A 23,274-nucleotide genomic window follows, 5' to 3' on the forward strand; every position below is an offset into this window, starting at 1 on the left:
CGCTTAATTAATTTTATTTCTACTGGTTACTATTTAAAGCACACTGCCGTCTCTCCTGGTGAAGTTTGACCTTGAATGTGGGGAGGGTTCTGAGTTTGAATCCTGGCAGCTGCAGGAAGGGCATCCGGGATTAAAAAAAAAGTCACAAAGTCGACGTCGCAAGTCGCAGCAAGGTTCTGTATTGAACCCACGTGAAGACAAGGGAACTTAAGAGACTTTTCAAAGTACATATTCTTTTTGGAATTTGGAAGATGAGTTCTATTTGGAAATCATGTAATTTAATTGTCACACACAGGAAGGACATGCAAACTCTACACAAAACACCGAGTGTGATAACGACCACTCCATTCACATTGCACAGATTATTGAATTTTTTATTTTATATAAAAAATCTTGTTAAAGTTTTTAAACGTCAGAGTAATTAACCGAACATGTCTGCTTGTAAATCGGCTGAAGCACAAACACAACACGGCTATAATTCAATCATTAGACTTGTCTTGTATTACACTCAACAATCCAACGTAAAGAATACAGTTTATTCACAACCTTCAATTTATTCTAAATTTTTATTTAGTTGACCGATGTTCAGCAAAATCTGTGTTGGTATCTAAAGAAGCAACGTGCTCAATCCACTGCAAAATAGTTTGTCAGTCCTATAATAATTACTTTTACTTTCTTTTTTTAATCCTGATCTTGAGATGTTTGACATTTGATATCTTTTCATTCTTCTATAAATATCATATCATTATATTTTTTTTATTTTTTTTCTGTTATATGTGCATGAGCTGTTTGGAGAGAAGTGGAGTGCTTGTGCTTTCCAGGGACAGCGTGTGTGTGTGTGTGCGTGTGTGTGTGTGTGCGTGTGTGTGTGTGTGTGTGTGTGTGTGTGTGTGTGTGTGTGTGCGCGCAGCTCTGACTCTGAGTCCTGGTGAAGTGAAGTAGTGACGTGTGGGCGGGGCTTCACTCTGACTCAACCTGCCACTCCCCGCTCAGGCCTTCCGCGGGAACGCGCTCTGCCCCGGGCGCGCGGTCACGCTGCCACCGCCACCACTCTCACACACACACACACACACACACACATACACGCGCAGGCTGCGGGTTTCACGGGAGGAAGTCAAACTCCGAGATTGGGAAACGAACAACAAGTCCACGGAGGAAAAAAAAAAGAAAGTAGAGGAGGAGGACGGAGCGAGGGACGCCTCGGCGGGAGAAGAGCTTCGGGGGGGGAGTTATGGACTAGCGCAGCGGGGCTTCAGCAGATGGAGGCGGTGAGAAGTTTGCTGTTTGTCGGGGCCGCGCTGCTCGGAGCGACGGGCGCGTTGGGCAGAGAAGGTGGGTTACTTTCTTAGCTTTTTCCCTCCCTACCGGGAGAAAATCACACACATGATGGTATAGTTTAATAGTTGTACTTAAGCGTTTGAGTTGAAAAAAATAATATATATATATATATATGTATATATATATATTTATTCAAATGCTCAGGATCACATTCCTGCGCGTTCTCTACGCAAATCCACGAAGCGCTGATAAGAAGGAAAAAAAAAAAAAATCACACCTGTCACTTCAGATTTCCTGTTTGGAGTAAAAACGTTCCCATCTTGCAACCCGATTCTCGTAGTTACACATTTGTTTTGCAGGCTGGTAAATAACACTGTCGCGGGTATAAAGAAAAAGAAAATAAACCTGCTTTGCAGCTTTTTACGCATAAAAAAAAAAAAGAAAAAAGAAAAAGTAATCCTCTGCAGGCGCACTTCTCTGCGCGTAAACAAAAACAAAACCGACAACAACAGGCAGTGCATTGTGCGCCAGGGATCATGACGATGTCAATTATTCACTTCTGGCTCTAAAGAGGACATTGTCTGATAGAGGGCCACTTGTCACACTTGGAGCTTGAGCGCATGCCAGGAAAACAAGAGCTAACTGAAAGTGCAAACAACAACAGATTTGTAACATGCAAATCGTGACATTTCTCTCTTGTTGCTTCCAAAGAAACCAAAACCAAAAACTAATCACGTTTATTGCATGCTTTGCACAGTTTGCAGAACAGTGCATTTAAAAGAAATAACAGAGTTTTAATAGAATTTTGAGGGGTTTTTTTTCTCTTTTGCATTTTAGAAAATCAAAACAAAAGACACGCTTCTCATGTGATTAAACACTACTACTAATAATTAGCATGAAATTAAAAAAAACTTAAATAAATGGTTTATTATAAACTATTACTTGTACAATACATGATTACATCATGGTCGTAATATGTTTTCCTAACAGTCTGAGCAGGTGACTGATGCTTATATATTAGTGATATGTGTGCAAAGTCAAAGTACACTTTTTTTTATCAGTTAATCGCAAACAAATGTTCTGGAGCAGATTACCTGGAGGAAAAAACCCACAGGAGTGCAGGGAGAACATGCAAACTGCACACAGAATGGTTGGACGCTATTTGGCGAGAGTGGGAACGACTACGCCAGCACGTGGCCCTGAAAGTAAATAAGTACATTAAAATAAAACCTTTCTGAACAGAGGTACCATGCACATAAAAGAAGTGCATGTCTATTGTCACACAGGCACTGACTCCTCAATAATGCAACATATAAATAATATATAAATGGACATTGTCGATCTGCATAAGGCTTTTAATGAGACTTTATTATAAATGAAATTTCAATTCCAATGATTTTAATACCTTATTAAAGGTTTATAAACTTTCTTAAATCATCTTTCTTTTCTCAGTTTTCATGTTTTTGATCCGCACACAGAATGTGTACACTTTCTGACATGCTTTGATATCGTCTGCGTTTCCATACGGTTTCTATTTTAGGAGCAATAAAAGAAGCATCAATATGTTTGGTCTGATTTGATTTTAAAAAGCTTTTACAAGCCAGAAGCTAAATTTATTGACGTCAATATGCGAGGGTTGGCTCTTCAATGGAGCTTTCATTTAACATGCATTTGTCAGTTTTTATTGATGTATGCATCGAATCGTCTCTGGATGGAGAGTTATCTGAAAGCCGTCGTCTCTTGTGAAAAATAACAACAAGTGTATGAACTGTTGTCTGTGTTTTGCTGGCGTGGCCTCGCCAGCGCGACGGCTCCTGCAAACACACAAACAAAAGCCCGACAGTCACAGGTGATGTTATTGCCAAACGCGACCGCATTGTCTGGTGGGAACTGGTCGGTGCACTTTGCTCTGCAGCATCAGTTCGAGTGTGAAAGGTGCTACGTAATCCCACGGGGAAGAAAAGCAACAAGTGGATAAATCTCTCTACGGTTCCACTTTCAATAAATAGCACAGAGGAACACACACACACACACACACACACTGTGTGTGTTGTTTTCTGAGATGGACCTGCAATCCCCAGAGTTCATGTCCTTGTCACACTCCAGCGCTCGCATTGTGAGTGAACCTCAGTGATTAAGTCCTGCTGGATCGGCCTCGGCGGGCAGGTGACCTCAGCCAGACGGGTCTAGACTTTGTTAGTGATCTAAACTCACACTGAACTCGGGACGAGACCACCTCCGTACTCCCCCAGAGGAAACTACCAACGCCTCGCTCCGGTGGGATTCGTGCCCCTTCGGACTGCGGTGAAATGAAAAAACAAACAAACAAAAACAAAACTCATTTCCAGGAGGGAAAAAAAAAAATGGCCGTAGCTCGATTATTTATAGAGTCTTACTTGGAAAAGGCTGTTTTTTCCTCGGCGGAACAGGTTTCGATTGTGATCTTAAGTCACTCATCAGCATCTGTGCACGTCTGGAAGAACTGGTTCGCTGGTTGGTGCCTTCGTCTTCGAGTCATGTTTTCTCCTGGAGATGAGCGAAGGCCTTTAAAGCCACGGGAAACGTCGCGCTGCTCCGTCCCGTCCTGCCGGCGCTCCTCTGAACCCACTCACTCAGAACCAAAGACGAGCGATAAATCTGTATCACGGTGTGGAAAACATCACGTCTTGGCCGTGATTAATCTCCCTACAAGTGGATCCCAACCTAGTTGTCCTTTGCGGGTCACCAGAGGTCACACCCTGAGGGTTTTGTCTGCTCGGTTCACATAAATTAGATTTGCACCTGTCAAATGATTTGTGTTGGATGTTGGTGAAAGTGGCTTCAGCGAGGCGTCCTCAGAATCCCTGACAGGATGGTTTGTTGATATCAAAGGATGTTGAAATATCCAGATGTCATGTTTTATTTATGGTTGTATGCAAACAGAATAACAGTTCATTATTGGCGCCAAAGTGTGATATTAGAAGACTTACTCTTCCCGTCCTTTTTACACTCTTTTTGTATATACAGTGCTGCTCTATGGAAAAAAATCCACATTTTGCCTCCAGCTGCAGATCCTTCCGCGTTGCGGTGAAAGTGTCGGAAAGTATGCGGGTGATCTTTCCGACGTGGCGGCGTTGTGCTTGTGGACGTCTTTGTGATCGCGGCTCGAGAGTTTGTGCCTCCCAATACCGTCCAGATCCTGTTCTGCTTGTCTGTTGAGCAATACCTGTTTTTACTTCTGCGGCTGTGGAGCGAAGAGGAAGAAAGAATGTGTTCGGGGAGGTTAAGGGGGTGGTGGGAAATGTGGAGTTTATGCAAGACACGTTGTTGGGATTAGTGCTGCAGCGGCGTCGGGACTGACACGTCGGTGAAAGTCCCGTTTGGATGCAGCCTGTTCTGTTTGCGTTTGGCTTTGAGGGGATCGGGTCTCTTCAGAGGAGTAGCGACGGCCCGGCGGATCACGCCGAGCGTGTCGCTACTCCTGCAGTAGCATCGCGCTTGTGTCACCCACTGCACACACACACATGCAGGTAAACACGCGCACACTCCCTGTGCTAACTGGCACGCCGCCACACGCAGGTGTGGCGTCGAGCCGGCTCTCAGTTTTCAGTCGACAGTCTGCAGCTTCACACGACGACACACAAACACTTCATCCTCCAGCGAAGCTCCGTTAATTCTTCCAAGATAAAGTCTCGGGTCTGAAGACCAGAAACATCAGTGCGAGATCTCATCGTTTCGGGTCGAGATCCGAAAACCGGTTGCATTTATTTTCCGCACTTTAGTTGCTGAACAGCTGCTAAAGCTTTAGGGAAAGTCTCTGTATTGAATGCTCTATGCTTCACTCCGTTTTCAGGCTCAGTATTCTAACAGGGACGGGACCGGCAGGCTCCGCCTTCAATCGCTTTTAATTAACGATATCTTTACCAAGTGAATGCACATTGCGTCACCTTTTCTTCTTTCTTTCTTTTTTTTTTTAACTTTCTGAAGAAGACTGCATGTTTGTGTTTTGCAAACCGGAGTGAAACCTGTTGAACGACCACAACATTGCACAGAGCAGGTTTTATCCACTATCATCACCAGTGTTGTGCAAGTTACTGAAAATGAGCGTATTCTTGAAAAGAGGTGGCGTTCCCCTATTAGATACTGTGAAGTTAAATAATGACGTTTTTAGATATATTCTTTTATCCACATTTGTTGAATTGTGTTTAATGTCAGCTCTCTGCTTCAGTCTGATTGCTGGATCATTTAACTGCATCAAGATTCTCTGATTTGCTTCGGGTATAAAACAATAAATAAAACTCCATGAGTAGAATACCAGAGGACTTCTGCTTGTTGAGCCGCTCAAACCAACCCCAACTCCTTTTCACGTATGAGAGACGAAGTGATGAATCCACTGAACGCTCTCGTCATTGTAACCATCTTACGTGTAATTATAATAGATTAAAAGGTTGGCGTAATGAGATTCCTCCCAGCGCAGATTTCATCAGAGATTTCGGGGAAACGTTTGCCGCTGAGGAATAAATAAGACGTTGGGGGATTTTTTGAATGGTGCTCGTCAGATTATCCCCGATTAGGATGTGATTGATGGTCTGAAAATCCATCCTTCATGCCTGCATGGCTCAGGAGTTCTGGAGTTTAGAAAGAAATCAGGGTTTTAGTTGTTCTTATTCAAACTGCCCCGTTGTTCTATGTTTGAGTTATTCGTCATCAAATTGTTTGCAAGTTTGCAATCCGCGGTTATTCGACAACTAACACCAAGCACAAGTTGCTGTTTTCTTTTTCTCATTTTCTTTTTATTTGGAAAGCAAGACATTACAACTTTCATTTGGTTTTTTTTTTAGCAGCGGAAATATAATATTTATAAAATAAAAACAGTAGTGTCGTCAGATCCTTGTCTCTCTTGCCTTTTGAGTAGTTTAACATAAGTCACTCATTTATGGAGAGAAGAGAACGATAAAACAACGGGAGCTTAACATTTCTGATTCTATGTATATTATAGGTTGCAGATACGTGGTATCAATTAAAGTCTGACCGTATGGGTTTCACATACTCGGTCCATTTAGTCCAAATCCGTCCAATTGTTTCATAAAAACAGTCAGTGACTTAAATGAGACGAGGGTAAAGGGTTATAAAGTGTTTTAGTCCACAGGAAGGTTCACACCAGTAGAAGGTTTGAGGCTTTGTTAATTGTAGGAATTAATTTTTATCCACGCCGTCAGGTTTTTCAAATGCGCGAGGAAAATAGGAAGCGGCCACGATTGCAGAGTGTGAGTGATCGGACACGCCGATCCTCCCGTGACCCGTAAAGTCACAGGTCAGGAACGTGCCTCTGAGCAAGAACGGGAATTTTTACGGCATTATGCTCTTCCAAGTGTGTGTGTGTGTGTGTGTGTGTGTGTGTGTGTCTGTCTGTCTGTGTGTGTGTCACCCTTCAAATATGCAGCGACGCACATTTCTGTCGGAGGGAGGCCAGAAACAGACCCGAACAGAGTTTTGACGTGGGGGTTGGGGGTTGGGGGGGTGGGGGGTGGGGGTGGGGGGACTTTACTCTCGCCCTAAAAAAGATGTAGGGAGTGAAGAAGAAGGCGGGGACGGACGACATGACAGCAGGCAGCAGAGCAAAGTGAGAGATAAAAGAGAGAGAGTATTTTAAGCTGTGGGGAGGGGGGGGCACACACACACACACACACACACACACACACACACACACACACACACACACACACACACACACACACACACCGGCGTTGCCGAGAGACTTCAGGAGAGCAAACAATGAGGGTATAAAAGGAGAGGAAGCAGAGAACACACACTTTTCAGAAACGGAAACTCGGTCTCTCTTTGTGTTTTCCGCTACGCCGCGTTCACTAAACCCTCGATAGGTTGTTTTATCTTCTTTTGTGCGACTCTGATAAACTGAGCTCTCGGGTTCGCGACTCTCTTGTTAAAAAAAACAAACAAAAAAACGATTAAAGCGCAGCAGGATGAGAGCGGAGCTTCCCCTCTTGGCTTGACTCAGTTTTAACTATTTTCCATGATGACATGGTTGAAGGAAGCACTTGATTAGTCACTTGATTTGTTATTTGACACAAGCTGGGTGTGTATTTCTGGCTGTGGCGCTGTTAATCATAGACCCATTCGCCGTGTAGCTGCCCGTCAGATTTTGATACCACTTATACTTGATCAGAGGGTCGATCTCTCCGGAAAGTTGCAGAATCTTCTCCTTTCTGCCAGTGTAAGATTGTAAATGGACCCCCTATAGAATATGGACCCTTCCTAATATTTGCACTGAAATGTTAATACATTTTAACCACATAAATAAATGTGAACATAGGCGACAAGATAGTGTTGGCGAATAAAGCATTTATGAGAATTATACTACTACAGAGTAAAAACAGCTTCAAAATGTTCGCAGACGTTCCTCAGGAACGTGGCTTTACCCGTGGGGTCAGTTTGCCTCCAGAAAATAATTTGCATGACATTGTTGATTAAGCACTTTGTTTATTTGTTCAATACATAAATAACCCGTTTAAAAATGAACCCTATGGGTGAGTTGACCCGTCCTCTAGTGCCGGAATCACACCAAACCTTCATATTCTATAGAGGGGGTCCATATTGCGCAGTGGAAAATAGACCCCGGGTCCAATTTCCAAGGGGTCCGTACGGCACCGGCACTTCCTGTTCCTTCGATGACGCATCTGTGTCGATCAGCGGAGATAGCGCACGACTTTATTAATGAAAAGTGGGTTGACTATTGAAGGGCTGTTGGATGGACGCCAGAGGAAGTCATTTATAACCTCCAAGAGAGGGGGGGGGGGTCCGTTGTGTGACTGACTGTGACGGCATGAGAGCTATGTGTCTGCGAACCCTCACCCCCCCCCTCAAATAGTATTGCAGTGTGACCCTGAATGTAATGCTGTGTGGGACCCACTGTGGGGAATCTGTGCTCCCGGTGCCAGTGGAAAATATATCATATACTCCGGTACTCCGGGGCAGAAGCGGCGCATGTGGTTTGTGTTACAGACGAACTATTCGGGGCCGCTCGCAAGTCCTTCATACACAGTCGAGCTACGTCGAGTCCAAATCCTCACGTTAATCATCACCCAGTTGTTTGAATAAATGAAACCGAAACTTTCCCTCCGCTCAAACGGCCGTATTTCATGGGGTCACCGACCGTCGTATAGTTGTTTTCGTTCATGATTTCTCGGCATTTGTCACATAGCACCGAGAAATGCAAGACTTTTCTATTTATCTGAGCTCTATTGATAATATCTCTCAGGCTGGCGAGATTAGGGGAAATCACACATGAATGTTAAACTTGTCGTCTCTGAACACAATAGAATTTGTGTATCTACTAAAGAAATCGTGCTCCTTTATAATAATACACTGTTAATCAACCTCATTGTAATTCAGGTGAAAACAGCGGAACAAAATCAGTCCATATATTTGCAATTGTTATTAGTGTGTGCGTAAAAAGCATCACGTCACCTCTGTGTTACTTTATTGTGCCGACTCACTAGATGATCTCACCTTCCTGAATACAACATAAATATTCATGCACCGTTCCTAAAAACAAACCATTCAATTAAGATGTGGCTGTAAGCTTAATAAACCACATTTAATTCTAACAGTGTTGTTGTTTTTCTACACAGTTGTTAATGGTAATGAATTAAATTTCCCATAAAATCACTGAATTGTGAGTGAAAGACGACAAGAGTTCAATTTGCTCAATGACATCCTGGAATTACTTTTCTACGATGAAACGTTTTAAACTATTTCTCTTTAACGTCCTTTAGTTTTATCAGGACTTACAGCACAATAATATAATAATAGTTTGTCTTGGTCAGATCACTTGGTAAATGTTTAATAGGAGCCAATATAGTAGATCAGCTTGGAGAGAAACAAATTTGATTCATGAGTTTCATAAATAAATGTGATACTCTTGAGTTTTTCTTGTTTCCAGTCACGATATCTGATATGTGAGACTGAGAGTTTAGTTTGTTAGTAACATAAATGAGAAACCTAGCACAAGATAATTGTCTTGTTTTCCCACATAAATTCATGAAAATGTCCAGCTTTTCTTTATTGAGGTTTTTTTTCTGTTTTTGTCTGACTGACTTTCAAAGTGAGTTTATTTTAGCCATTTTAATGGCGCGTTGAGTAACGTCTAAATTTGTGTAAATTGGAGATATGCTTCGAATATATCAATTGTTATTTATTTTGAGGTGTCCTTGGGTAAAACCTGAGTAACTTTTAAGTATCTCAAGGCAACTGTCCTCTTAAAAAAATCAGAATATGGTCACTTTATCTTATCAATGTTCTTTTTTCTCTTTTACTTTTGCCACACAATGCTTTAGTTTCTTTGACATTTTCAGTGCAGAAAGTCCTTTCTTTGGCGCTTTTTTTTTTTTTTTTTTCTGTGTGTGATGAAGCAAAAGTAATTTTGTACTTGCATCCGGACAAACTTGAGACGAAGTTGAGTGTTGATGTGTTTTGTGTTGCAGTCTGCCTGGGCACCGACATGAAGCTGGCCCTCCCGTCCAGCCTGGAAAATCAGTACGAGACCCTGAGGCTGCTCTACACCGGCTGCCAGGTCGTCCACGGTAACCTGGAGATCACACATCTCCATGGAAACCCCGATCTCTCCTTCCTCCAGGTACAGCGGGAATGTTTACCGTTACGTCAAACACCAATTTTATACAACATTAACTGGTAAAACAGACACTGAAAAGCTCTTCGAGCAGTCATAGTTTTACGTGTTGCTCACACACACACACACACACACACACACACACACACACACACACACACACACACACACACACACACACACACACGCACACACATGCACACTTAATTTTATAAAAGATTTTGTATTGTACCTTATTTTCAGTCATTTCTTTATTCTATTTGATTCCTATCTATTTTATTATCTATTGTATATATGATCAAATACGGATATTTCTGGTTTTATCACCCAACACATTTGTTATTTATTTAAATTCTTACAGGTATTTTAATCTTTTTTTTTCCCTTTAATTAATTGTAAATTTCCCCTTTAATGTATCTTAAAAGAATAAAAATAAAATAATAATAATAACTAATAATATTTATCGTTCACTCCTCTCAATTTCAGAGTGCTACAGTGTGTTGATAGTCAATAAATAAATAAAAAACTACTAATAATCGATATACGCAAATAAGTAAAAAAAAAGAAGATAAGAAGTCAATCATCAGCATAAAAGCACTTTCAGAATTTCACTTTTTACACTCTGTGTTTTTCTCACATTGTCTGGAAATGTTTTCCACAAATCTTTTATTCTCTTTCTTTCTAGTCTGTGGTTTTGCCTTTTCTTCCTTGTTATCAAATTGCCAGCTGTCGGGAGAAGCACGCCGAACAGGACCGAGGCGGTACTGATGAGCCTTCTTTGTTTTCCAGGGTATCGTGGAGGTGCAGGGTTACGTGCTTGTTGCCCACGTCTCAGCCAGCCTGGTGCCTTTGGACAACCTGCGGATCATACGAGGCAGCCAGCTGTATAACTCCAGCTACGCGCTGGCCGTGCTCGACAACGCCCAGGACGGGCGGGGGCTCAGGACACTTCGACTTCGTAGCCTCACAGGTCAGACAACATGCGGGACGTAGAATTTTGACTAAGCATGATCTGCACTCGCCTGGGGTTTTGCGTTATTCATTTTATAAAAGGTACTATATTAACCAAGCTGCAATGATGATGAAAGGATCAAAACATGTCCGTGACCTGTGTGCGTTAATACCCATTGAAATTGGAGGTTACTTGAACCTTTGCGTCGTGTCCTTTGTTCACCCGGCAGAAATCCTAGTGGGAGCGGTGTATATTTGGGGAAACCCCCACTTGTGTTTCCCGGACCCCCAGAACATCATTTGGAGAGACACTCTGGACGAGCAGAACATCTACGCCAAGCTGCACCGGCTGCAGCCGCACGCCGCGAACTGTGAGCAGCTACTTTCAATAGTGGACAATCCACAGGACGCTGGAGGAAACCTTAGAAACTCACATGCATGCAATGCTCTGCACCTTTTCAGAGACGTGAGCACAGTTGTGGGGTTCCACGTTCCTCTGTTTCTTAGCTGTTCTCTTATTTCCTCACCGTGCAGGTCCGAACTGTGCGTCTGCGTGTGAAAAAAGCTGCTGGGGAGAGACGGCCCAGGACTGCCAAACCTGTGAGTTCACATGATGTGCTCAGCTTTATACCGTCGCTGTGCGACTTTCACTTTCTGTTCCGGGTGAATAAGCTGGAAATACTGATACTGATATTTGATGTTTGTTTTTTTGTTTTTTTCCCTGTTTGAAGTGACCCGGATCCAATGTGCGTCTGGTTGCCAGCGTTGTAAAGGCCCGTTGCCCAACGACTGCTGTCACATTCAGTGTGCTGCAGGATGCACCGGCCCCAAAGACTCTGACTGTCTGGTAACTGCTGACACACACACACACACACACACACACACACACACACACACACACACACACACACACACACACACACACACACACACACACACATGGGGTTCTCTCTCGTTTGTCTCACACTCTTATGTCTTCCCTCCTCCTCCTTTTCCTCCTCCCCCTCCCCGTCCTCCTCCTCCCAGGCATGTCGCCACTTGAACGACAGCGGCGTGTGCAGGAACAACTGCCCTCCGTCGAACATCTACGACTCCGTCACCTTTCACACCAAACCCAACCCAGACAAAAAGTTCAACTTTGGAGCCACCTGCATCAAAACGTGCCCCTGTGAGGCCCGCCGGCGTGAAGAGAAACGCCAGTCACTTGTGGCGCTTCTTCTCTGGAAGTCACCCTTTGAACACATTTATTTTCCATCTCTGCAGATAACTATCTGGCCATGGAAGTGGCTTGTACTTTGGTTTGTCCCAGAGCCAACCAGGAAGTTATACTGACTCAGCCCGACGGACTTGAGACACAGAAATGTGAAAAATGTGAAGGAGACTGTCCCAAAGGTGGGGAAAAAGTCTCTTTTTTTGTTTGTTTGTTTGTTTGCATTTGGACAGTGACCGCTTTATTACCTCTGGTCATAAATCTAAATAAGTAGAAATGCATCCAAGACTTAACCTGCTTTCACTCACGGCCGCATGATGAGATAAAACAATACGGGCCTAATCTGATTTGCATCCGGGGTTCAGATACAGAGAGATGGTGTAAAGAGCATTTTATTGGTATGTTTATTTATCACCACCACCTTTCCTCTTTATCTCTCGCAATCATGTGTCTGTCTGTGGCACAATGTACCTCAAGAAGTCCAATCCATGGTGTCACAAAGCGCATGTCCTCTCAGTGGCATAACAATGAACTCAGTGTCGTCCAGCAGTCATACGATCTGCATCCATTAAGGGACGTTTAGTATTCGCTATGGGGCTAAAAAAAAAGGAAAAACTATGCAGAAAATGAATATAAAGACGAGGTTTTATGTGCAAAGTCTTCATCAAGATTTGTTTTTGATAGGTGTGCCTTCTAACACAGAAAATCATCTCTCCAGACTTCAAATTGAAGCAGTTTCACAACAATGTGTTTCATAACTAGTGTTATGAATTCATTCAGGTTCTGCATTCTCTGAGTGCCTGGCGCAGTGTTACAGCAAAGAAAGAGCAAACCTGTTTCTGCAGCAGCATGTTGCTTCTTTATGAAAACGTGTTTTAAGTCCTACTGTCTAGATTGAGTAAGCCCCCTGAGGGAGTGTTCATAATTCTGTCCTGTTTTATTGTACGTTGGTCAAGTTGGAGGAGAACGGCTCCCTGATCTGTTCCAGATGTCGGTGTGTGTTTTCGCAGTGTGTTATGGTCTGGGTATGGACAACCTGGGCATGATGGACAACCACGGCGTCACCATGGTGATGTCGTCTAACGTGGAGCAGTTCAATCAGTGCAAGAAGATCTTTGGCAGCCTGGCCTTCGTCCCTCAGAGCTTCGCCAGGTGAGAGAAGGAACCTCAAAAACATGTAAAAACATCGGAAAGTTGTTCACCCAATTTATTTAATTAACCTGCTTCTTGTAAACACCGAGGAGCTTTCGTCTCATTCAGCACTTCCAACTGTGTGTTTCCAGTTTAACTTAAATGTGTTATAAACTATACAATTACATTTTCCTATAAGGTGATGGTACACAAAGCCTGTACAGCAAAATTAAATCCAGTTCTGTGGATATTTTAGGGAAAATTTGCGAGAGAAATATGGGAGATTTTAAAGTGTTAGTATTGATTTAAGTGATTTAGAAGCCCTGCACTTGTTTAACATATAGACATATATTTCTTTTTAATTTTCACAAGATGAATGGCCTGATGTTTTATCTGCTGGACTCTGTAATTCTGTGGCTTGATGGCACAGATCGAGGCGTTTAACATAACAAAAGTTTTATCTTCTCGCTGTGCAGGGATCCTCTCACCAACACGTCAGGCTTGAGTTTGGAGCAGCTCAGTGGCTTCAAGATGCTGGAGGAGATAACCGGTAAAAAAACACAGTTCGTTTAATGATTTGACCAGCTTTCATAAAGCAGCTTAAAGCTTTTTTATTTTTATGAGCGTTCTTTTAAAAGTCTTTTTATAGTCCTATGCGCTACTTCGTCTCTTCATATTGAACTGATGCGATTACATTTTAATGTACCTTTTCTCTTTTTTAATGAAAGGATGTTATATAAATAAAGTGTTAAATTTGCAGGTTATCTGTACATCGAAGCCTGGCCTGAGGAGTGGACGGACCTCAGTGTGTTTGAAAACCTGAAAGTGATCAGGGGCAGGATGCTCTACAAGTAAGATGTTTTAATGTTTTACCCACTATCATTTCAAAAAACTTTTTCAACATCGATCTGTTTGCACATCACTCCTTTATGATCTGCATCGTGTTTTTCGAGCCTCACTGTGGTTTTTACTTCATCAGAAGCTGTATTATCAATAAACATTGAAACTGTTGTTTTAATTTCACTTTTTCAAATTGAAAATCAAACTTCCCCGTCAAGTTTCTCGTCCACTTCAGGCGGTCGGTTCACTTGTCACAAATGCTAATAATTAACCAGGACTTGTTGCTCTGACCCGCAGCAGAAGTCGGCCAGAGCCTGCAGAACGTTTTTTCATTGTCGCCTCTGTTAACTAGGTCACACTGACATTGTGAAATCTCAGCTCTTCAGTCAAACTATAAATATAAAGCACTGTTCAGTGGTGCTATTCAAACTGCTTCACGGGGAGAGTCTCACAGTCGTATCAATTCAAAACAAGGGAGGAATGCAGGAAAAAAGGCCGTTTGAAGGGTAAACTCGGGATTCTGTTTTGTTTCCTCTGAACTTTTCTTGGCATTGCTGTTTCTCGGGGAGAACTAATGTGCAGACGGGCTTGAGGAGCCTCTGTTGACCTCTGTTTCTCTCCCTCTCCATTAGGGGAGTGTTTTCCTTGGCCATCCAAAATCTGCACATCCAGTCTCTCGGGCTGCGTTCGCTGCGCAGCGTCAGCGGAGGTTTGGTCTTGTTTTACAACAACTCTGACCTTTGCTACACCGCTTCCCTGCCCTGGGAGAGTCTTCTCCATCCCACGCAGGGACCACAGCGCATCGTCACGCACAACCAGGACACACAAGTCTGCGGTGGGTGAACACACCCTGTCTGCATAAAAAAACAAACAAAAAGAAGTTTCGCCATTAAACTCACCGAAACTCGTGTGTGTTTTTACAGAGGCTGAGGGACGTGTGTGTCACCCGCTGTGCAAAGGGGGCTGCTGGGGTCCGGGGCCCAGCCAGTGTGTGTCCTGCAAGACTTTCCAACGTGGCACCGAGTGTGTGGAGCAGTGTGACGTCTATCAGGGGTGAGATAGAGCCTGCGGGTGTGGTCGCGCTGTATCAGTGACAAGCCAACTGGGAATGTCCTTAGCTGTACTGTAAAGTGTGCGTACCACGATCCCCCAAACACATTCCCCAGGAAGTAAAACAAAAGTAACCTCACGCCCTCCTGGAGTCTCAACAGGTGGTTACGTTCAGGGCCGAGCGGATTAGCATCAAAATAGACTCGACGCGTCAAATGAGTCTGGGAGATTTTATAATTAACCGTGAACTCAAGTCATAGCAAATCCATGCGATCACACTGCGGTTATCTGAACAGTAATCAAGCCGAGTCTGGTATGAGGTGCACAGTGTGTGTTTCCAAGAAAGGAATCGATTGAGGTACATTTCAGAGTGTGAGGTTTCTCACAGTTCATAAACAAAAAGATTAAAATGTCCAGCTGAGGGAGTCATGGCCACCGGCAGAGAAGGAACATTTCACCAACAATTTGAATGAGGTTTTTGCACTCGAATAATACATCAGCAATTAGTTTGAATACAAACGTATGTCTATAATCATGTTGATGGGATCAGTGAAAATATGCTCATGAACATTTTCTGTGAATTTGCTGAAATATAAATTGTGTTCAGTTTTTTTTTCCGTAAGAATATGTAGCTTGTTTCCTCATCTCCCTTGAAGAATGCATGAAACAAAATCTGATTGGTAGTTTGACATAATATCATCATGTCTTCATGCATTCGCTTTAAGCTGACAGACAATAATACACATTGTAGTGCGGTGCAGAGTCCCAGCGGTCCTGTGCAGCTCATCGGGTTATTTGCAGCCGGTGGGGGCCCCCCTTTTTTAAAAATGTGTCCGCGTCAAGTGCTTCAGATAAACGCATCCGACAGATGCCAGACAGCGTCGTGAGACGTTGTGCTACAAGCTCCCTGTGCTTATGTTTCAGGTCTGTACGCGAACACGCCGAGGGATCCATGTGTGTCGCCTGTCACGCCGAGTGTCGACCTCTCAATGGCTCAGCCTCCTGTCAGGGCCCGGTACGATCGGCCTCAGAGCTGGGGCAAACACACACAAGCCTCACACTCCACCTGCACTCTCCACATGACCAGTAGTACTCTTGAACGATACTGGTGAAATATGTAATACGATCCAAAAACCATGTGCTACAGTGCCATACAACATACTCACAATCTTGGGAAATCCTACATGAGTAAGCGAAGCTGATCAATGAAATAAAATCACTTTTCACATGAAGAAGCCTCCTGCAGAGCCTCATTATGAGGCGGTGGTTTTCTTCTCCACCTTGTGGGTTTCAGGCCGGGTGTCTGCCATTTGTTGTGGCTCTCTAAAGCTTTCAGAATATATATGTTTAAAATGAAAACTGTTTGCATGTCATTTTTATTTTATTTGCACACTACCTTTTATTTTTATATCCTGAGCAAAAGAAGTAAAAAAAACTAAGCAAAATAACTAAAATGGATAAAATAGCTTTGCTCTGGAACCAGCTAAATGTGACCAAATGCCATAAATATATATATAAATAACAAAAATTGATAAAACAATTTGAATAATAAAAATGACTGAAGTGTGACTTAAAAAAAACTTAAGCCAATAAAAAAATGACAGAAAAAGCACTAAAAATGCTGGAAGTCACTAAAAACAAGAACAGCGAAAACATTTTTGGCAAAATGGCTAAAATGACTTGATCCAAAATGTTGTGAAGTGTATTTATGAAACTTTATAAATGCAGCCAGCAATTTCTGCGTGCATAGCTAAATTATACTTGCTACATTATGAGCTTTATATCCTCATATTAAAGGTTCAATATGATTTCCAGACACATTTTATTTTTGGAGGGTAAAGTGAGTTTAGGTTAGGAACTTCCAGCTCCGTTGTTAAAGATCCTGCAGGAACTCATAGAGAGAGCACGGACTATAGTAGTGTATATATATATATATATATATATACATATATATTTGCTGATTTACTACTATTAAAGAAACATTGTGCCCTTTTTTGTCTTTCTAACACCTACTAAAGTTAAAAAAAGACAAAGTAATTGAATGAAAATCTCCTGGGTGTGTCTTCAGGGTGCAGAGGACTGCACGGAGTGTCGTAATTTCCAGGACGGAGAGTTTTGTGTGGATCACTGTCCCAGTGGGGTGAAAGAAGATCAGCTGACCGTGTGGAAGTACAGCAATACGTCCGGACACTGCCTGCCCTGCAACACCAACTGCACGCTGTCGTGAGTGAACCGCACATCCAGACAAACTCCTGCCGCCGCACCACGGAGCACCGAGAGAATGAGTTCACGCTGCGATTCTGTGTTTCAGCTGCACTGTGATGGACGAGAGAGGCTGTCCCATCGACACTCGAACCGGGTGAGCCGCCTCCGCCCGATCAAGCACAAACACATAAACGTTTCAGTTGTTTTGTTGTGGGTTTCACTTTAAGCACTCGACTATAAAGAACAGGAGCCGCGCTCAATTTTGTTTCTCCTCTCCGTTCAGACCGGGAACGACGATCGCGGCTGCAGTGGGCGGCGTGGTGCTGTTCTTCATCCTGCTGGCTCTGCTGGTCTTTTACCTGCGCAGACAGAACAAGCTGAAGAGGAAGGAGACGATGAGGAGGATCCTGCAGGAGCACGAGGTCAGCGACGCTCGTATTTCACACACGTGCAGCGGCTCACACGCCGCTATTTTGTTTTTTTTCGGTGCATTGCCTAAACTTCTTGCCGTCTCCTCCCGCCAGTTGGTGGAGCCTCTGACTCCGAGCGGCGCGTCGCCCAATCAGGCTCAGATGCGCATCCTGAAAGAGACGGAGTTGAAGAAGTTGCGGGTGCTGGGTGCAGGGGCCTTTGGGACCGTTTACAAGGTATGTAGGACAAAAACAGCATGTTGTTGTCCTTAAATCCCTGATTTTGCTAAGCCATGGCTGTGATCGCTCTTTCAGGGCGTTTGGGCCCCAGACGGAGAAAATGTGAAAATACCGGTGGCTATCAAGGTGTTGCGAGAGAATACCTCACCGAAAGCCAATAAAGAGATCCTCGATGTGAGTACAAGACCGATACATGTTGGTGGAATTCAGGAGCAAGAAATCATTGAAGAAAATCAAAAGACAGGATATAGAAGGGAAATTTAAGTTTGATCATTTTGAATTCGGTTTTGACAAACAGATCAGACTCTAACAGTTTAACTGGCTTTAAGAATAACTTGATCAAACATGTCCAACGAGGTCCGTTTTCTTTTATTTACAGCCCAAGAGCCAATTACTACCTTGTCTTGGTGTAACACTAAACGCATTTTTATATTAACATCGATTAATGTGAATTGGGTCAACTCCACTCGGAGGATGAGATAACGATCTGGAGATAAAGAGGGGATGAAGAAAGCGTTGAGAAAGAAGAGAAGCACGATTGTGTCTGAAAGCGAACGTAGAAGTTCCCGAGGCTGTGCAGACATTTTCTCAAAGCTCTCCAAATCTCCGCTCCCGTCTTTTTCCCAGGAAGCCTACGTGATGGCGGGAGTCGCCAGCCCTTACGTCTGCCGCCTGCTGGGAATCTGCCTGACCTCCACCGTGCAGCTGGTCACTCAGCTGATGCCGTACGGCTGCCTCCTCGACTACGTCCGGGAGAACAAGGACCGCATTGGTTCTCAGTACCTCCTCAACTGGTGTGTCCAGATCGCCAAGGTAACAAAAACTCTTTTTAAACGTCCTTGGAACTGTGAGCCGTCTTCTTCTCGTTCTCATTATCTTTGTAGACTGACGGATCTGTTGTGTCGGTTTTAGGGTATGAGTTACCTGGAGGACGTCCGCCTGGTGCACAGAGATTTGGCCGCCCGCAACGTTCTGGTGAAAAATCCGAACCACGTGAAGATCACCGACTTCGGTCTGGCTCGTCTGCTGGACATCGACGAGACGGAGTATCACGCCGACGGCGGGAAGGTGCGGTGACCCCAAGCGTCTACCCTGTGGGACTCACAACGAACTAAGTAGAGAATATTTAAACTGGTATATGTTTATTTGTAGGTGCCCATTAAATGGATGGCGTTAGAGTCTATTCTTCACAGGAAGTTCACTCATCAGAGCGACGTCTGGAGCTACGGTCAGTGGGACAAATAATACTTTTTAAATGCTCCAACGTGCCGTTATAAACAGATATACTCTCTGTCGTCCGTCGTGTTGAGAGTTCTCATTGTGTTTCTCTGTCGTGGCGTTTCCTCTCAGGAGTGACGGTTTGGGAGCTGATGACGTTCGGATCCAAACCCTACGACACGATCCCGGCCAGGGAAATCCCAGAAGTCTTAGAGGGAGGAGAGCGACTCCCGCAGCCCCTCATTTGCACCATCGACGTCTACATGATCATGGTCAAATGTCAGTATTCTCTTGCTGCAGCAGAGATTTAGTTTGTGTGGCCAGCTTAACGTTGTAAATCTAACTAACTAAACGTGGTAAATATGCAAACTGGTGTTACAGTTAGTTTCACGCTAAAGCAGCTGGAATTCATATCAGCTTGTTTGGACTGATTGACATCTTGTGTTGGGGTTTGATTGGCAGGTTGGATGATCGATCCGGACAGCAGGCCCAAGTTCAGAGATCTGGTCAGTGACTTTAGCGCCATGGCCAGAGATCCACCTCGTTACGTCGTCATTAAGGTACGTGGTGCTTCTGTCTGAATCATTCAGCCTGCAGAAAGACTTTTGTATAAAATGTAAGATGTTTTAAATCATATCAATAAAGTTTGTTCATTGTCTGCCAGTTGATGTGAGCTATTTATTCGGTCCTACAGAACGATGAACAGATGAGCATGTGCAGCCCGGTGGACAGCCACTTTTACAGGATGCTGCTGGAGGAGGGCGACAACGTCGGGGAAATGATGGATGCGGAGGAATATCTGGTGCCTCAGCAGAACCTCTTCCCCAGGCCTAAAGACGAGTCCCAGTCGAACGGGCCGTCCAGACACCAGTCGTACAGGGTGAGTGCTTTTATTCTGTTAACAAGACTTTTCCTAACTGCAGCTTTAGATTTTAGCTTTGATTTACCAATGTAGTGTGTGAAATGTGTCTGGAAGGCCTTCAACCTCACTCCTGCTGCTTCCTGCTCTTTTCTTGGTCATAGTTTTCAAACAATGAAGCTTGGTTGCCCTGGAGACTCTTCTAATGTTTAATGTTTTTTTCCTCTTCCCTTCAGCAGAGCAGAGATCAAGGCTTAGACGTTGATCCCTCCGTCGCCGGTGGACCTCGCAGCATGTCCTCCTCTTTGAATACTCTCGGCCGCAGCCAGTACCCGACCCTACCACTGGGGGCAATCGCATCGAACGGCCCGTGGACTCAGTACCCAGCACTCGCTCGCAGCCCCTCAACCGGAGGACAGTCCGACTCGGTATTCCTGGACGGTTCTCCAGATGGCCTCTCGTTACCCCCCGCCAGCCCCGGACGCTACTGCAAAGACCCCACCTACCCCAACGGGAGTCAGGGAGACCTGGAGACCGACGGTCCGAATGGCTTCCATCACCCTAATCACCTTCATCACTCACTGCCCCGGCGGAACGTTGGCCACAATCACAATCATGTTTTGCCAGGTAAGGGAATCCCGTCTTTTAAGTTGAGCTGTCTGAAGGAAGTTAGAATCAGAGAGTGTTGATAAATAAATGTTGTTCGTTTGGGTTTTTTTTCCATCCACCTCCGCAGAGTATGTGAACCAGGAGATACAGAATCATAGGCCAGCGGTCCCAGAGCGGCCGAGCACGCTGCCTCGAAAAGGCTCCAGGGCAGACAGACGCCTGCCCAATGGCCTGCACTCGGGCCTGCACTCGGGCCACAGTGTGGAAAACCCGGGATACCTGGTCCCGGTGACCTCTGCAAACTCCACCTCCCCAGCCTTTGACAACCCGTACTACCTGGACCTTGTGGCCAAAGCTAAAGTCCCACCGGGGGCCGTGGCTGTGGACGGCTCCGCCGGACTGGAGAACAACGGAGGAGTCGGCAGGCATGTGAACGGATTTGTGACTCCCACTGCTGAAAACCCAGAGTATTTGGGACTGGTGGACACCTGGAGCGGGCATACCTGAGGACAGGCAGTGGAAACTCAGGAGGATTCGCCGCACACTGTGTTCTTCCGAGGGAAGTGAATGAAAGGGAAGATGACCCGGCGGGGGGGGGGGGGGGGGGGGTTTGAGACTGCGAGCAACATGTGGGACTGACGTTTTCCCCTCAATATTTACCTGTTGCAGTAGTCCATCAAAAGTCACCTTTCTCCCAGTTGTGACGTGCAATCACTCAAGAAAATGTAGCATTCATCTGTTGTCTGTGGCTCCAGGTCTTTTCGTGTCTTCCCCCTTCAACAATCTGTGACTGAGAAGTGCCAAATAGAAGTTCATTAAGCCTTTGTAAATAACAACAAAAACAAAAAAAAAAAGTCCAAAATCCATCATAGCTTGAGAAATGTCCAATCACATGTTACACAACTGAATAATGAATACTGGGTTTTTTTCTTTTGATTTCAACTTTTTTATCGTCAGGTAAAAACAAAAGGTGCAATACAAAAGTACATACAGTCAGATAGTGTAACCCCCCCCCCCCCCACCACCCCCCATGAATACTATTTTTTACAAATCATTTCCTACAGAGTCGGTTCACTTTTGGTGGTGAAGCTTTGTATTATCTTCACCACGTGTCCGGCTGGATAAGCTACAACAGCCCGGCCCAACAGAGAGGGCACACACCACATATAGAACTCGTTGACAAAGTGAGCCATGATATGCATTGAAGACGATGTTTAGTATTCTGGTCACTTTCTCCCGGACCTGATGGGGGTCCCCACTACTCTCAAAGCCATTTTTGTTTTTGGACAGAGAAGGCCCCGCAGCCCATCTGGCCAGTAGACATGCTCCCCGAAAGAAAGGCGTCCAGTATGGAGAAGACAGAGGCATTGTGCTGCACTGATGTATGTGGTCGTTAGTGTCAGTAGCTACTTTGTGGTACGAGGAATCAGTTATGAGGTTCTCGCCGACTGTTTAAAGCTGCGAAAATATGACAAAATAACATTAATAAGCACTATTCAAACCTTTCAGGGATTGTCGGATTATATGTAAAGAAACAAGGCGAATTACTTTATGCAGAATGCACAACATGTTAACGTGTTGTCACAGTTTTTATTTTTTATTTTTTGAATAACTTCAAGCTATTAGTAAAATGTATTGCATAGGAGGAGAAAATAATTGCATTTATATATGCAAGGGTTTTCCTTTCGCTCAACTAAAGCAGCTCGGCCTTGTGTGTGATTTTGTGTGAAAGTAAGAAATCCACCGGGGAGGAGAAACGATACACGGCTCAAATTCCACTCGGCGAAAACACAACTGGCATCCCAGTTAATGATCAACAGCATTTCTGCGAAGGCTGTTTTTTTGTTTTTTCATGTTAAACTGGTGTAACTGGGGGAGGTGGAAACCCAGTCAATGCCGCCATTGTCCGAGCCGCCGCGTCTTTGCTCTCGTCCCGAACGACGGCGTTGTCACAGGCTTGAAGGGAAAGCGGCGGCCCGCAGACTCGGGCTGGTGATCCTGGACAGGTCTTGAAAAGTCGTGCATTAAACGAACTGCAGATTGTCGTCATTCAACTACTGAACATTTGACAAAAAAGACAAAAAAAAACAAAAAACAACCTCTGAGAAGTTTGAATCATCCACATGAGGAGACGGACTGAGATGTTGAGTTCATCAGTTCTACTCTGAAAAGTCAAACTGTCTTTAATTTTGATGTTCTCATACGGGTTTTTGAAGAGTTTAATTTCAGAATAATATTTCTAAAAATTACATACTTTTAGATCACTTTTTTTTTTTTTTTTTGGTAACATAAAATGTTCTTTTAAATAGACACACGTCTGGATTTTAATAGCTTCTTCTGTCAATACACTAACTTTATTTTGAATGAAATTGTTTTTGAAGTTGTAAGTAAAGAGATTTACATAATGTGTGTTTGTTTGTATTATATTGTATGTACCGTGTCTTCTTTTGGTAAAAAAAAAACAAACAAACAAAAAAAAAAACTAAAGAAATTCTTAATAATTGTTGCTGTCAGGTGAAAAATAAAACTCAAGTCTGCACAGAAGTATCGCACACTTCAGATTGACCAAAATGCATTTTCCCCCCATAATGATCTTGTATATCGAGACGAATTTTCTGAACCAATGGGGACATTTAATACACGT

General features: G+C 43.9%; 1 protein-coding gene across 2 annotated transcripts; it reads left to right on the forward strand.

The window, feature by feature from the left end:
* The first annotated feature begins 1,021 nt into the window (after positions 1–1,021).
* Positions 1,022–23,082, forward strand: erbb2 (erb-b2 receptor tyrosine kinase 2). Of its 2 annotated transcripts, none has more exons than XM_080485067.1 (27): positions 1,022–1,332; positions 9,762–9,913; positions 10,697–10,877; positions 11,089–11,229; positions 11,393–11,458; positions 11,590–11,705; positions 11,885–12,026; positions 12,122–12,250; positions 13,079–13,220; positions 13,676–13,749; positions 13,960–14,050; positions 14,672–14,874; positions 14,963–15,092; positions 16,014–16,104; positions 17,158–17,312; positions 17,401–17,448; positions 17,578–17,716; positions 17,819–17,941; positions 18,020–18,118; positions 18,572–18,757; positions 18,857–19,012; positions 19,097–19,172; positions 19,295–19,441; positions 19,625–19,722; positions 19,857–20,042; positions 20,258–20,648; positions 20,758–23,082. In XM_080485067.1, the coding sequence occupies exons 1-27, from the start codon at positions 1,260–1,262 to the stop codon at positions 21,135–21,137; spliced, it is 3,915 nt and encodes a 1,304-aa protein (XP_080341193.1). In that variant the 5' UTR covers positions 1,022–1,259; the 3' UTR covers positions 21,138–23,082. The 2 variants fall into 2 exon arrangements, with proteins under 2 accessions (XP_080341193.1, XP_080341194.1); XM_080485068.1 differs by having other exon boundaries at positions 1,064–1,332; positions 20,261–20,648.
* Positions 23,083–23,274: the final 192 nt, after the last annotated feature.

This window comes from Lipophrys pholis (genome assembly GCF_963383615.2).
Source record: "Lipophrys pholis genome assembly, chromosome: 1".
In the NCBI taxonomy this organism is placed as follows: Eukaryota; Metazoa; Chordata; class Actinopteri; order Blenniiformes; family Blenniidae; genus Lipophrys; species Lipophrys pholis.